The sequence below is a fragment of the Dromiciops gliroides genome, chromosome 1 (genome assembly GCF_019393635.1).
Source record: "Dromiciops gliroides isolate mDroGli1 chromosome 1, mDroGli1.pri, whole genome shotgun sequence".
NCBI classification, from domain to species: domain Eukaryota; kingdom Metazoa; phylum Chordata; class Mammalia; order Microbiotheria; family Microbiotheriidae; genus Dromiciops; species Dromiciops gliroides.
Genome location: NC_057861.1, coordinates 735635006 through 735651864, shown reverse-complemented (window position 1 = coordinate 735651864; position 16859 = coordinate 735635006). Strand labels below are relative to the sequence as shown.

Below are 16859 nucleotides of genomic sequence, written 5' to 3'. Positions count from 1 at the left end.
CCCATTATCCCAGAGTCAGTAAAACCAGCTAGGGGAAACCCAGCAAGGTTTAGGGAGATGGTTCTTCTCTACTGCTAGTGACTCAAATCCCCACCAATTGTGTTCTTCATTATTAGGTGCCAGCAACTAGCACCTCAGTTCCATTTGTGAGAATCAGGGTGCCACTGCCTGCTGAGATGTTATAGAGATGAGGCTCCATTCAAGGTCTCCCCCAGAGACAAACAGGAAAGGCATATCAAGGCTAAAAGTTTCTCTCTCATTAGTACCGGATAGATCCTTTGGCCATTACCTCAGTTGATTAAAAACAGGGACAGATCTGTAACTAAGATAGGACAACCAGAGCTTTGCCAAAGGTACTGACATGGTTGCTGAACTTCTGCATGGAGATCTAGAAACCATGCTTTGAAGTCTTCTGCTGGCCACTATGCCATGATAGTGAGTAAGAGAGTGGGTAAGAGAAGGCAAACCTTGGAAAAGGGCAAAGGAACTGAATTGAAGGATGGCAGAGATCAGAAAATGAAATAAAGGGGACGTGCTTTTCCCTCTCCTGAGACAACAGTATCCTTAGTATGCCCATTACTCTAAGGACCCACAAGTGACTCTCCCCATTGTCAAATGAATTTTCCACCAGAGGGTAATTATAGCTTGGGTTTGAGAAACATTAGGAGAATTGGTGATTAGCTAAGGATGTCCTTTGATTCCCCTAGTTAAAAGGAGTTCAAGAACTATCCATTTCTTTTTTTAAAATAATAAATATTTTTATTTAAAGTTTTGAGTTCCAAATTTTATCCCTCCTTCCCTCCCTCTCCTCTTTGTTCCCTGATAGGGTAAGCAATCAGATATAGGGTATACATGTGCAATTATGTAATTCAGCACCATATCAGTCATTTTTAGAGCTATCCATTTCAATGAGTATTCTTAGGATGAATAAAATCATTTCTCTCTGGAATCCTTCTCCTCCTCCTCCTCCTCCTTTCCTATCTAATTGCCCCGAGGGCCCTCTTAAACAGCTGCTTGGTGACACCCTCCCAGGGTCCACCATTTTAGGAATAACTCCAGCCATGCTTCCCCTAACTCATGCCTGACCCTTCTTCCTTGTGTCCCATCCTGCTTCTCTTCCCACTGGAAGCAGTATCTTCCTGCTATGCTTTAGCAGTAGTGGATACCAGCTCTCCCACCTCCATGATTTACTTGAAGTCTGGAAATCTAGGACCATTCATTGTGACATTTTTTAACCACGGAAGAGTTCACTAACAAAAAGGTTTTCTTGATCTGGAAAATGTGTAGGATGCTGTTATAGAAAAAATTCTTTGGGAGTGAGAGGAGAGAATACCTTAGCCTTCACCAAGGTCTCCTTCCCTCCTGCATCTGGCCCCCTACACCAGGGAGGCAACTTCAGCTTAATCCTATGTCTAGAACCTGAACTACTTCCACACCAAGTGAGAACCATAAACCAAATAATAAAGTAGCTCATTGCAAAATTTAGCAAAGTGACAGGGAAAAATCAAGGAATAAATGCATTCTTGGCCCCTCGTGGTCAAAGAAAAATAGTCCCCCATGGATTGACAAGTCAATGGGGAAGGGTTTAGGGTCTCCTCATATAGAATTTAGCATGAGAGAATATATGTTTTAGGGCTCTCTATGGCTAGCCAACCTACAAGCAGCTGGTGTGGTCCAGAAACTCCCTTACTGCTGCTCCTACTTGACCTGCATCTATCTTAATAAAGCCTGGCAAACTCACAGCTAGAATGATGCCCTCTGCCTCTGCAACTGTCATCCCCCAAAACCTTGCCCTCTGTTGCTCCCCTCTGCCTCTGCAGTTCACATCCTTGGCCACTTCTGGGAAATTTCATGTTTTCTTTAATGTGAGTCACCTGACTTCCCTACCTTCATTGCAAAAGGAGAGGATGATGAGAATAGAACATTACATATATTGTCAGATCCAGTTAACAGCTGGTTTTTTTTTGTTTTGTTTTGTTTTGTTTTGTTTTGTTTTGTTTTGCAGGGCAATGAGGGTTAAGTGACTTGGCCAGGGTCACACAGCTAGTAAGTGTCAAGTGTCTGAAGCTGGATTTGAACTCAGATCCTCCTGAATCCAAGGCTGGTGCTTTATCCACTGCACCACCTAACTGCCCCCCCCCCCAGTTAACAGTTTTGCTGAACTAAATTCTCTCTGTCTCTCTGTCTCTCTCTCTCTCTGTCCTTTGTTATGAGGCTAAGAATTAAGGCAAAGGGCAGGGGTGGGGGTTGGCCATATTTCAAAATGAAGCTGATTTTAAAAAGCAAAATATAGCAATTTAAGAAATAAATTAATGAAGTCACATACCTGGATCAACACACCTCAGTGCTAATTAGTGCAGGTTTACCTCTGTTGCTAGTCAACCTCATGGCCTTGGTTCAGTGGTGCACAAAAGGGCTCCTCAGATTATACAACTCCCCTCCATTTAACTCAAGGTCCCCAGCCCTTAGTCCTAGCTACATAAGGGTATTTGTATGTCATTCACTCCTTTCTCTACCTTGAGCTGCAAACAGGGTACCTCCTATGTGGTCAGCATATTCTAATGTCTTTTTGAGACTGGGGATAAATATTCATGGTCTTTTTTCATTTGCCTCTTCAGCTTTTCTACCTGTCTTCCATTAATTAGCATCAGGTCATACAAGTAGCCTTGAAGTCCCAATATGCTTCAGACCTTGGATCTCCCTTTATGGGGCTAAACAGTTCTCCCTGATAGGGTGTGGAGACCTGGGTAGCATAAGAAAGATCTTTGTGAAAAAAATCATCTGGAACTTAAAAACTTGAATCCCATCTTCTTTATCCTAGAAAGAGGCAGAGTAAGACAAAAGCTGGACATAAGAAATGCTTCATCATTTAAATGTTGTCTAACACTGACTGGGAGAGTAAGGTATAGATCAGAGAATTCAGAATGATTTATTCTGAGGTTCCCAATTTCAAGGTGTCAAATTATAAGTATAATTCCAAGCAACAGCACCTTGGACACTTCCCTAGACTCCAGTTGACCCTCCTGCTACCTCTCCAGCCTCTAAGAGTAGAATAAGTACAGCCTAACCATACTCCCATTCCCATGCACCCCACATGCCCCTTTACCCCATTAGCACCCAAAATATTCAAGGTACTTTGAACCCTGCTGGTTTTCCAAGCTCTTCCTTCAACCTGGTCAAACCAGTGGGGGAAAACAAAAAACAAATAGAACCTTAGAAGCACTGAGATGGTAAGACTTTCTTCTTTCTCCCTCATCAAAAGTCCTCTTCCATGTCTTCTCAGTAGGATCAAAGACTCACAATAGGGAACTAACTCAGGGGGCAGATATTTTTAGCCCTAAAGCTTCTGAGAAGAATGTACAGTGAGCACCCATACCCCCCTCATTTCTTAAAAGGAGCCCTTGCTCAGGCAACCATAAATTATCTCTTGCTTCTTCCTTCTGGACTCCCCAAAATTCCTCTCCCATTTTTGGAAACCAAATTTGGACCAAATATGTTACATGTGGGTGATATAGGGCACTGGCCCTTGCCTTCCACCTAATGGATATTTCCAGACTGGAAAAAAAAGAAGCCACTAGAAACATGTAGAAGGAAAACAATAACAGCTACCAACCTCGGATAGCATTCCTGATGTCACAGCAAAGTTCAAGTCCCCCTGATTCTAGGAAAACATTGTCTAAATACTAAAATGAGACAGCTACATGGTTGACTTGAAATCAAGAAGACCTGAGTTCAAATTCTGCCTCAGACAATTACCAAGCGTGTGACACTGGGCAAGTCACTAGATCTCTCCTGGCCTCAGTTTCTCATCTGCAAAATGGGCATAACAATAGCACCTACCTCCCAGAGTCCTTATGAGGATCAAATGAGAAAACATATGCAAAGAACTTTTCAAATCTTAAAGTCTTAGATAGATACATACATACATAGTTACATAGATTATATATAAAAATAATTTATTATAATAATATATAAATATATTATATATTATATTATAATATGATACACTATATATAATTTTTGTTGTTTAGTCATTTTTCAGTTGTGTCTGACTCTTCATGAACCCATTTGGGGTTTTTTGGGCAAAAATACTGGAATGGGGGCAGCTAGATGGCACAGTGGATAGAGCACTGGCCCTGGAGTCAGGAAGACCTGAGTTCAAATCCGGCCTCGGACACTTAACACTTACTGGCTGTGTGATCCTGGGCAAGTCACTTAACCCCAATTGCCTCACTAAAAAAAAAAAAATAAAAAAATAAAAACATACTGGAATGGTTTGCCATTTCCTTCTCCAGCTCATTGTATATATGAGAAAACAAAGGTAAATAGGATTAAGTGGTCTAGGGTCATACAGCTAGTAAGTATCCAAGGCCAGATTTGAACTCGGGTTGTCTTGATTCCAGGCCCTGTGTTCTCTCCACTGTGCCACCCACCTGCCCTAAATACAAACTATATATTCAATGCTTGCTAGCTATTAAATATGAGTTTTTATTGTAAACTTCAGTCATCAAATCATGTTGTAAATGGGCCTGGCTAATTAAAGAAAACTTTTAATAAATCCTTCTGTCAAAAGAACTTTATTATAAAATACACAAACACCCCCAAGATTAGTTTATTGGTTGTTTGGATTTGTTTGTTTGTTTTTTTAACACATTCAGTTTTCTTTAAACATAGCATGCCAGTGTTTAAATAGCCTTCAGCCCCATTTATAAAAGCATGTCCTAGTGGAGTTTGCCACACCTGCCAATCCACTCCAGACACTAATCAATCAAACAACAGCACAGGAGTCTAGACCAGAGGAAAATAACTAGTGTCAGACCTATGTGACTGCCATAAAATTATTAAAAATGAAATTTGTTAGTGAAAGTTTTTTAGACATCTTCAAGGCCTGTTCCATGAACAAAAAATTCTTGCCACTCAAGGCCTTGGCATTGTCAAAGGGCTCAACATCAGAAACTGATGAGATTTTATCAGTGGTGGGGGCAGCTAGATGGTGCAGTGGATAAAGCACCAGCCTTGGATTCAGGAAGACCTGAGTTCAGATCCGACCTCAGACACTTGATGGTTACTAGCTGTGTGACCCTGGGCAAGTCACTTAACACCCATTGCCCCGCCCCCCAAAAAAACGATTTTATCAGTGGAAATGACATTGGAGAACATCTATTAGCATCTGCTTTGCTACTGTACCCTAAGGGCTATTGTACCTTCCCTGGACTTGCCACTGAATCCTTTAGCAGGTGCTGTTTACTTCATAGGAATGTGAATTCCTTGAGGGTTACTTTTCTGAATCTCCACACTTCGTATAGTGCTTTCCACATAATGCTTTATTCATTTACCATAACTCTTTTCATCTTGTTTTGGAAGAGAACTTTTGGAGGATGCTGTGAAAGGCAACTAGGTGGGCAAGTAGGTGGTAGAGTAGATAGAGCACTGGGATGGGAATCAAGACTTATCTTCCTGAGTTTAAATCCAGTCTCAGATACTTGCTAGCTGTGTGACCCTGGGCAAGTCACTTAACCCTGTTTGCCTTGATTTCCTCAGCCGCAAAATAAGCTGGAAAAGGAAATGGAATACTACTACTCCAGTATCTTTGCCAAGAAAACCCCAAATGGGGTCAGGAAGAGTTGGATACAACTGAACAACAACAAATGTAGGGCAAGCTCTAACCAGTAGGTCCTGCAAAGGTGAGAAAGCTTCTGATATGATCTTAGTAAGATACTTGTGCAAGGACCAGGTTAGCTAAGGGAGGAGGGACTTCCTGTCAAAAAACTGGGCATCCAAAGATGAATATTACGGCCATAGAATCTCATTAAGAACCAACTTCTAGGGGCAGCTAGGTGTCGCAGTGGATAGAGCACCAGCCCTGGAGTCAGGAGTACCTGAGTTCAAATCTGGCCTCAGACACTTAACACTTACTAGCTGTGTGACCCTGGGCAAGTCACTTAACCCCAATTGCCTCACTTAAAAAAAAATAACCAACTTCTAACTATCTCTATATGTAACTGGAAAAAAATAAAATAATTTTATTAAGAAAGAAAGAAAGAACCACTTCTAATTCATAGAGGGTTTCTAATATGTAGTAGTGGATGAAGCACACACTGATGAATACCTTCTTTGTCCTTTGTTCAATTTCTAAAAACTGGGGGCTTAGCCCATGCCTAATGTCAATAATTGTTCATATTGACACAGTGCTTTACAATTCCCATTACCCTTTACTCACAACCATTTCAAGAATGATGGGGATGGTTGTAGTTTATGAGGATGGTTGCAGGGGACATTTATATGAAGACTTCGAGCCTGCACAGTGAGGCTCAAGACACTTCAAATCCACCTTCTGTGGGAGGCATATACTGGGTCTTGCTAGAATCTTCCTTCTGGTATCACCTTCCATCTACCCCATATATGTCTTGAACCTCCCTAGTTGTTTGAATATTATCGTCCCCATTAGAATGCAAGATTTTGCTTCATTCTTGTCTGAGGTAGAGTGGTGACTCCTTCATTAATAGCATATATATGCTAAAAACCAAATATTGTTTCCCCCAATTACATGTTAAAAACAATTTTTAAACTTTTTTTAAAAGTTTTGAGCTCCAAATTCTAGCCCTCCCTCCCTCCTTCCCTTCCTCCCCTCCCCGAGATGGTAAGCAATCCAATATAGGTTATACATATGCAATCATGTAAAACATTTCCATGTTAGTCATTTTGTACAAGAAGACAAGAAAGAAAGAAATAAAAAGAAAGAGAGGGAGGGAGGGAGGAAAGGAAGGAAGGAAGGAAGGAAGGAAGGAAGGAAGGAAGGAAGGAAGAGCATGCTCACTGATAGCTTCTTGTGAGAAAACTGTTCTATAAAGCAAAGGACCATGGGGCCTTCACTCCCCCAAGGCCATATGACCCTCTGAGAAATGGACCAGAGTCTTGGCCTTTTTGCTTCTTTTGTGTGTAGAGTCTCTCAGCTGGGCTGGGAATGATACCCCCAGAGATAGAGGAATCCAGGCTGGGTACTGCAGCCATGGCAACAGCAATACCCTAAGGAGCAAGGATCTGCAATTCCAGCTGAGAAGCCATTTAGGCTTTGGATGTGAACTCAGTGGGACCAATGATATGTAAGAACTGAGTTAATCCTCCCTCCCCCAAGACTGAGATGGTATGGGGTAGATTAGGCCCCCTGCCTGGTATAGAGGTGGAGTGGGCATTTTAGTACTTTTATCTGGTTATCTTTGAATTAGTCATTTCTTTGTAAAAGAATTTAAAAAGGTGAGCTCCTGGAGGACAGACAGAGCCTGTGTTTGGGCCAGCACTGAGCAGAATGCTTGGCTTCTTAAGTACATACTTAAGAAGTGCTTGTTAACTGACCTTGACCCTTCAGACCTGATGATGTCACTCCCACTTAAGAATAACAAACTCCTCTGTTTGGCACTTAAAGACCTTCACATCCTGACTCCAAATTATTTTCTCCACACTGGTTTCCTCTCCCTCTCTCTCATACCTCTATGTTCTATGCCTATTTGCTGCTTCCATGTGTGAAATGACATCTCCTAATTCTGTGGCTTTGCCCAGGCTGTGTCCCATTCCTGAAATGTTCTCTCTTCTCACATCTATCTCTTAGCATCCCAAACTCCCAGATGAAGTACCTCAAATGCTTACTCTCCATGTGAACTGGGGCCAATCACTGGGCTTCTGTTTCTTCACCAGTGAAATAAGAGAGTTGAATTAACCAGTTTCTGGGGCCCTTCTAGGTCTAGACCTTGGGTTCTATGTAACAGGAGTCATCACTTCACCTATGATCTCTTAGCATCTCTAGCTCCCTTCAAGGTTAAGACCAAGTGTCTATCATACTTGAACTAGAAGACCTCTGGGGTCCCTTCCAGCTGTAGATCTATAATCCTCAGTGCTACCCCCTGCCTGATCCCCAGCTGTTAGTGTCTCACCATCTTGAAATCCATTTGAGTTTATTTTGCATGTATCTTATATTTACTTATCTGTGTCAGTCAACTAGCATTTTTAAGCACCTAGAATGTACCACGGACTATGCTAAGAGCAATTATTCTCCACTTTCCTCACCCCAGGAAAATGTAAACTCCTTGAGGTCAAGAACTTTCCTAGTTATCTTCGTATACCCAGGACCTATGCCTAGCACACACTAGTCACTTAACAAATGATCATTGAATTGTCTTGAGGAGTGGGACCACAGTACCTATCCACTGATGTAATTACTGGAGTTTATTCACTATTTTACAAACAAAATAATGTGGACAATTTTTCAGGTGTCAATAGTTGTCTCTATTGTTTAAGGCAAATGTGTTTTAATTGTCTTGAATAAGTATCCACCACTATTATTGGAAAACTCTGAAGGTCAATGATTTCACACCATTTTGGTAACTGCAACAGCATAGACAAAGTAGATAGGGTGAGAGAGAGAGAGAGAGAGAGAGAGCGAGAGAGAGAGAGAGAGATGTATATTACCATTTTAAAGGAAAACAGCACAATTTTGAAAACCAATAAATGAGGTCTCATGATCTAAACAACCCTAAGGTAAAAAGTTTGAGTTTCATAAAAGGAAGTGAGATGAATTACATAAACCCATTACTAATGAGCACCAGACCCTGGAATCAAACCCAGATCTCCTGGCCAGAGTCATAACTAAGGTCTGGAAGTCAAAGCTTTGTCCCAAGGAACTAAACTCTAGAGGGCTGACAACACTTGCAGTTTTTCAGATTAACATGAGATGGCTAAATATGAATGTACCAGATGATTCTACCTACTCATGCCCTCACTTCAGTCCATTGGTGGCTTAGACCCCAGAAGAGTTTCACTTCCAGGCCATCTTACTCTGCTACCAACCCCTACCTCCCAGCTGCAGCCTCGCTGTATTCTGGGGTTCTCTGATATAGGTCAGTGTCTTAGGGTCTCTCTCTTGCCCTTTACAGTACGCTGTCTCTCCCCAACCTCCTTTTGTCCTGGAGTCCCACATATACTGGGATCTATCTAGAAAAATTGATATGAAGGCTGATAGCCCTACATACCCAAACTATTAGATTTTCCACTAGTTATAACTAGTTCAACTCTGCTCCTGATTCCAAGGGCTTTTAAAAGCATATACCCCATTGCCCCTCATGACTAAGCTAATGGTTGAAACTAGAACCACCTAATTAGAGAAACTAAATGAAAGACTAAAGAGAAGAGAACCATAAGGAACCATACTAAGTTTCTGACTCACAAAATTAGGTTAGCTGTATTGAGGGCTGATTAAATACAGGCTTCCATATTGCTCTAGTCACCATTGAAGTCATTCCTCATTTAGTGAAAATTTTAAGGCACATTTTGATGGGTGAGTTTTCCTATCTATGGGTCCATAAGCCAACCCACTTTTGTGTAAAATACAGGGGCTTGGACCAGTGGCACTGAGTCAATATGAAAAAACACAGGGTGGCCTCCTTCTAGAATGAGTTGGGGCCATTAACTAGCTGGCAAACCATTGTGATTGCAAGTTGTATTACAAGTTTACCTATTTGGCTATGATTTGGTTTCCCCTAAAGTAGATAATTCTCAAGCCAGAACACCAGGAGAGCAGTTGAAATGTGACATCTGATTCACATGCACGTAGATCTGCCTGGTGGTGAGTTCAAAACTGTTATCTTGTAAGTGTTGATTTGGGGCAATATGCATGATTAGGCGACTTAATTATATGTTGTAGAGGAAGCTGTGACCTTTCCAATCCTCCCTTAGATAGGGTGTTGAGTTATTGGGAGGAGGGCTAGAAGACTGTGTGTGGGAGCCTGACAAAATGCTGCTGTTTCTTTATGTAATTATAGAGTTTATTCAATGCTCTTATAAAAAAAAAACAGCATTGATGAGGCTTCTAAAGTCAATGGCTGTCTCTGGTGAAAAACATGGATCCTCAATATATGGACATGTATCTTCAGTACAACTACTAGGAAATAATGAATTCCAGTAGTCTAATACTAGCTTTGGTAATAATATGAGTGCATGGACAATTTCTGTATTTATTCCTCAGTTTAGGGAAAACAGCACTTGCTAAGTGCTAATGAGGGGGCAGTTAGATGGAGAGAATGTAGAGCCTGGAGTCAGAAAGACTCATTTTCATGATTTCAAATCTGGCCTCCGATACTTACAAGCTGTGTGACCCTGGGCAAGTCACTTCACCCTGTTTGCCTCAGTTTCCTCATCTGTCGAATGAGCTGGAGAATGAAATAGCAAACCACTCCAGTATCTTTGCCAAGAAAACTTCAAATGGGGTCACAAAGAATCAGACATAACTGAAAAATGACTAACAACAAGAGGACAGAAATCATCTCCATATTGCTGACCTACCTCAGACTACCACAGTACTTTGATAAATAAATACCAAGCTTGGTAAATAGTTTTTCTTCTTGTTGTTAGTATTGATGAAGAGCAAAAGTAAATGTTAATAAACTGACATGATATCCTGGTCAATCAATATACCAGGTAAAAGAAAATCATATCATTCTTCCATTCAACAAACATTCCATCTTTACCTACCAAAAGGTAGACAAGCAATGGCTAGAAAGCTGGTCTCAAAATCAGGAATTCAATCTGAGCTCAGATGCTGCCTCTGACCCCTAGTTTACTGGCTGAGTGACCCTAGGCAAGTCACTTAACTTCTCTGTGTAGCTAAGACTAGAAGTCACAGATAAAGTGGTGACTTTCATTGGTAGAGGAAATTCCTTCATCTGTTCAGCCTCTTTATATTTATTCATTTGCTTTATTGTCTCTTCCATTAGATTGTAAGCTCCTTGAGGGCAGGGACTACCTTTTGCCTCTTTTTGAATCCCTAGTACTTAGTACAGTCCCTAGCACAAAGTAGGCATTTAATAAATGTTCATTGACTAACTGGGGTTCTCTTTGCCAGTGAAATCACATCAAGATCCAATCCTTATTTTAATGAACTGGAGACCATGAATGATTCAAAGGTGAAGAAGACATTGTCTCTACCCACTAGGAGCTTATAATCTCATAGAGGTTATGAGACAAGTAATTAAAATGTAAAACAGATCACTATAAATGTATATACCATATATGTATATATTTATATATATGTAAACATGTATATATTAATACATGATGCATTTATGCTACATGAAAATTCTGAGGGAGAACAGCTAGGTGGCGCAGTGGATAAAGCACCGGCCCTGGATTCAGGAGGACCTGAGTTCAAATCCAGCCTCAGACACTTGACGCTTACTAGCTGTGTGACCCCAGGCAAGTCACTTAACCCTCATTGCCCTGCAAAAATTTTTTTTTTTAAATTATGAGGAAGGAAAGATGTCTTCCTTCATCCAGCTGGCAGGATCAGGGTAAGTTCAGGAAGGAAGTAACTTTTGATTTCAGTTTTAAAGAATGAGTAATATTAAAAAGAGAGAAATTGAGAGTAAGGGAACAATGGCACTTTCCAGGCACTGGGAAGATCATAAGGGACTGTAGAGAGGAAGGAAAGGGTGGGATGTGGTCGTGAAACAGTAAATACTCCAGTTTTTTCTGGAATACAGAGAAGTGACATCCAAATCAACTAGAAATGGGAGCAACTAAACTATACATAAGGATCCTTACCTGCTACAGATTGACTTAGAAATCCACATATTATGTCTTATTGTATTTTTATCTCTTTTGTTAAATTTTTCCCAAACATATTTTAATCTGGATAGGGCAGCACTGTTTGTTTGACACCTCTGGTATAGAGTATGCAAAGAGAAGTAGTGAGAAATAAGGTTAAAAGGCTGGTTGACCCTGAAGGGCAGAGGACTTTGAATGCTAGCAAAGAAATGGGAATTATTCAGCAGGAAATGGGGAGCCACTGAAGGTTTTTAAGGAGTAGAGTGATACATTAAGGCCTGTGCATGTTTGACACTTACTAGCTGTGTGGCTCTGGGCAAGTCACTTAACACTCATTGCCCCATTTAAAAAAAAAAAAAGACCTGTGCATGAGGTAAAGTAATACAGCAGTGGTATGAAAGTTGAATTAGAAGGGGGAGACACAAGAGGTATGGAAATAAGTTAGGAAGCTATGAGGTTCATTGAGGACCACGTTTTTAGCAGCAGGCATGAAAAGAAGAAACCTAGGAGACACATACTATAGAAAAAGAATCAACAGAACTTGGATATGGAAGATGAAGAAAGAACAGTCACAAAATGATTCAGAGATTCCAAATCCAAGTAACATATCATATTGATATAATATCATCCATTCTATGACTACACCTTTCCACAATTCAGTGTCTAGCTAGACTGCTGTTGTATGGCAGGTGCTGAGGTGATGGAGGAGAACATGTAGATATCTGGTCCATTACAAAAGCTAGAGTTAAGATCCCCATGTATTACAGGAATAATTAGTTCTGTCAGAAAACAAAAGGGCTTGTGTGCAGCCAAGATGACAAGTAAACAAAATTAAAAGGGCTAAGATCTTGTTACAAAAAGAGGCACCGCTATCACTTGGAGCTGTCCATTATACAGAGAATGAAATGTAGCAGAGCTCAGGCAATCTCTTAGAGAGCTCAGGGCTCAACCATGCCCTATAATTAAATGGGCCAGAATGATTACCTTTGCTTTGTGTGTGGATATAGTCTCAGATGGGAACAACCAGGACTCATGGCTCTTAATCCAAACAACATAAATTACCTTTAAGGCAGCATTCTCTGGGTCCTTGGCTCTCACTCTGTAAAGGATGGTGCCCACAGGAGTGTCCTCTGGAATATAAATCTCTGTCACTGCCAGGAGAGGTAAAATATTCAAGCATGAGTCCAGTGTCACAAGCTACTTGAAGTTTAAAAAGTAGAATGACATCCAAGTATGTTTTAGGTAACATTAAAGGCCTTGTTGATAATCAGTAGGAAGTTAGTGAGGTATCTCATGGAAAGACCATTGGATTAAGAAACAGAAGACCAGGATGCTGGGGCTAACTATGACACAGACACTTCTCTCTGCCTATTCCCTCATCTATAAAAAATAGATAATGATGCATACCTTGCTTTCCTTGCTGCTTTGTGTACAAATAAAATAAGATAATGCATGCAAAATTGCTTCATTAACTGCAAAGCACTGTGAAACTGTCAGGCATTATTCTCTAACCAGAGAATCCTTTCCTTGAATTCCCCTAACTTTCTCTCTCTCTCTCTCTCTCTCTCTCTCTCTCTCTCTCTCTCTCTCTCTCTCTCTCTCTCTCTCTCTCTCTCTCTCTCCCTCTCTCTCTCTAATGCACTTAACACATTTTCTTGCTTTAGAAAGGGAACAAGGCATACTGGGAGCTCTGTTTGTTAGCTAGCTATTTCTCATGTACTTATAATATTTTCCTGCTTCCCCTTTGACCCTCAGCCTCAAATAGCCAGCACCTCTTTATGTGCTGTCTTCTCCACTAGAACCTAAGTCTCTTGAGGCTAGTTAGGGTCTTGATTGCCAGCATTTAGCCTGCCACATAGCAAGGGCATAATGAATGCTTTCTCTATCCTTAGAAAAACAGCACTGGTGAGTGCTTGGACATAGAGATTGAATCCCCAATCTGTGAGACCATGGGCAAATCACTTCATCTCTTTAATCCTCAGTTCTCTCATCTGTAGAATGGAGGCAATAATACCAGTAGTATTACCTGACTTGTAAGTTTCTTATAAAGCTCAAATGAGATCATGTGCACTCAGTACTTTGCCAACCTTAAAGCACTTATGTGAGTATCAGTTATTATTGTTATTTTACACAATGTATTTGGGTCCTTGCCTTATCTCTCCTAAGAGATGCAAGGACTTGGAGGACAGGGACTCATTTCATACACCTTTGTATTTTCTTCTGTACTTAGTGAACTTTACACAGTAGGTAAAAGTGCTCAATAAATGTCTGCTCAATTAATTATGTAAAGTTGCCCCTTTCTCATCCTTAAAAACCCCTCAATGCACCTGAGCCTGGCTGCTAAAGGAACCATTTTTATTGGTTGTCTTTATCCTGCCCCCCCCCCCAGTGAATAAAGGCCCTGTGGCTGAAAAAAAAAACCTTGATTGATCCTACCATCTCCACTAGCTATGGACCTATATCTCCCCTTTAAGAATGAACTCTTGGGGCAGCTAGGTGGCACAGTGGATAGAGCACGGGCCCTGGAGTCAGGAGTACCTGAGTTCAAATCCGGCCTCAGACACTTAACACTTACTAGCTGTGTGACCCTGGGCAAGTCACTTAACCCCAATTGCCTCACCAAAAAAAAAAAAAAAGAATGAACTCTTTAGGGGCAGCTAGGTGGTGCAGTGGATAGAGTACTGGCCCTGGAGTCAGGAGGACCTGAGTTCAAATCCAGCCTCAAACACTTAATACTTACTAGCTGTGTGACCCTGGGCGAGTCACTTAACTCCAATTGCCTCACCGTCCCCCCCCCCCCAAAAAAAGAATGAACTCTTTGAAGACGCATACAAAATTGATAATGCATTCTACCCTGGGCACCTATACTTTCTCTTTCTCTTCTAAATCCTTCACAATCTGCTTTCCAACCATATCCTTCAGTTAAAACTGCTCATTCAAAGTTACCAATGATAAGAAGTCATCTGGCCCAACTTCTTCCTTTTACAGTTGAGGAAACTGAGAACAAGAGAAAGGAAATGATTTGTCCAAGGTCACATAGGCCATAAGTGGCAGAGACAGGATTTAAACTCAGGTCCACTAACTACAAGATCTAGTAGCACCTGGGCAAGTAAAAATGACCCCTGCAGGGGCAGCTAGGTGGCACAGTGGATAGAGCACCAGCCCTTTAGTCAGGAGGACCTGAGTTCAAGTCTGGCCTCAGACACTTGACACTTACTAGCTGTGTGACCCTGGGCAAGTCACTTAACCCCAATTTCCTCACACACAAAAAGTGACCTCTGCAAAATAGGAATAATAATACTTGTATTACCTTGTGTTAGGAAGGAAGGACTTTATAAATCATTCAGTAAATCTGAAATCAAAGTTAGTTTATATCATTGCCCCTCATTCCTCTGTTCTTTCTTTTAAAGTGAGTTATGGAAGAACAAGAACAAGAACAAGAACAAGAACAAGAACAAGAACAAGAACAAGAACAAGAACAAGAACAAGAACAAGAACAAGAACAAGAACAAGAACAAGAACAAGAACAAGAACAAGAACAAGAGCAAGAACAAGAACAAGAACAAGAGCAAGAACAAGAACAAGAGCAAGAACAAGAACAAGAACAAGAACAAGAGCAAGAGCAAGAACAAGAAGTTTATAGTGCTTTAAGATTGGCAAAACACTTTACAAATATTATCTTATTTAATCCCTACAACAACCCTGAAAGGCAGGTGTTATTATTAGCACCATTTTACATATGGGGAAACTGAGGCAGGCAGGTTATAGCTAGTAAGTGTCTGAGGCCAAATTTGAACTCTTTCTGACTCCAGGTCTCCCACCCTATCCACCTAGCTTCCTAGCTAGCATAGAAGAAAGAAGGCTAGAGTTGGAATTAGGGGACCTCAGTTTCAATTTTGCCTTGGCTGTGTGACCCTGGGCAAGTTCCTTAACCTCTCCAGGCCTTTCCCAAATAAAAAATGAAGATAATAATGCTTTGACCCTCTATGTCAAAATGTTGGAACAGTCTGAGGAAAGTATTCTGCAAAGGAGTTCAATATAAATGGGAGCTCATATTCATTTTCAGGTGGAAGAGAGTGAATGCCATGACTTTAAAATATTGAGAAAGTCCCACATCATCATTAAGCCCATTTACAATCTGACTCTCAAATGATTCTCTATTGATCCACATTAAAAGCCTAAAAGCGGAAGACTGGTAAGAGTTGGCTCCCAAGATGATTTCTTTAGCAATTGGGAAGTATTATCTAACAACCAAGAAAACTAGATAACCTTAGGTGGCATTTGGAGGTAGAACATCCAAGAATAGAGAAATGTGGTCTTTCTACCCCCTGCCTTGCTAAGACCATGCCCAGAGTATAGTGTTTAATTCTGGCAGAAAGAATAGAGGGTTTGACTGGGAGTCAGTCAGGAAGATGAGTTCAAATCATCCAGCCTTGGGCACTTGCTAGCTTTGACCCTGGGCAAGTCGTGTAACATCTGACTGCCTCAGTTTCCTCCCCTGTAAAAACAGGGAAAATAATAGCATCTTCCTCCCAGGGATGCTATGAAGATGAAACAATACTATATTTGTAAAGGGCTCTGGAGACCCTAAAGCACTATGTAAATGCTAGCTATTAGTCTGGGCATCACTATTTAGGCAGGACATTGATAAGCTAGCAAGCATCCAGGGAGAAGACAATGAGGATGGGCCCTTGAGATCTGGCCATACACAAATCATCTGTAGGAACTGAGGATGGTTAACATGGAGAAAAGAAGTCATAAGGAGAATCTGAGATCTATCTTCAGGGAATTGAAGGCCTGTCATGCATAAAATGGATTGACTTTGTTCTACTTGGCTCTGCAGGGCAGAATGAGAAGCAATAAATGAAACTACAAAGGGAAAGTGTAAGGTTTCTACAAGGAAAACTTAAAAAGAAGAGCTAGCCCAGGATAAATGATCACTTATTGAATACATTGTAGTGGGGTTTCAAGTGTGAGTTGGACTAGATGACCAGTGGAATCCCTTTCAACTCTGAGATTCTGTCTCTCAGGGAAAAGTCTACCTACCATCCCTTTGAAGTTGTGGCTAGTAAGTGTCTCAGCAGGCAATCAATATTAGTGGCTGGCTGACTGGTTAGACATCTATTTGGTCACAAAGAAGAAAAGCAAAACTAGCTAATGTCTACAAACTACATCCTCAACAGATTGCCAAAGAGTCGTGTGTGCAGAGAATGTTGCATCCAAATTAATTCTATAAATAAGGAGAGCAGAAGTATAGGCAATATCAA

The 16859-nt window shown here is 41.0% G+C and overlaps 1 protein-coding gene across 1 annotated transcript in view; it reads right to left on the bottom strand.

Moving 5' to 3' along the window:
- LOC122753927 (cadherin-related family member 3-like) overlaps window positions 1-16859 on the bottom strand; it is a 102687-nt gene that overhangs the window by 64265 nt on the left and 21563 nt on the right. Inside the window, exon 4 of the mRNA XM_044001746.1 lies at window positions 12655-12743. Within this exon, the coding sequence (XP_043857681.1) occupies window positions 12655-12743 (89 nt within the window). The remainder of the gene's footprint in view (window positions 1-12654; window positions 12744-16859) is intronic.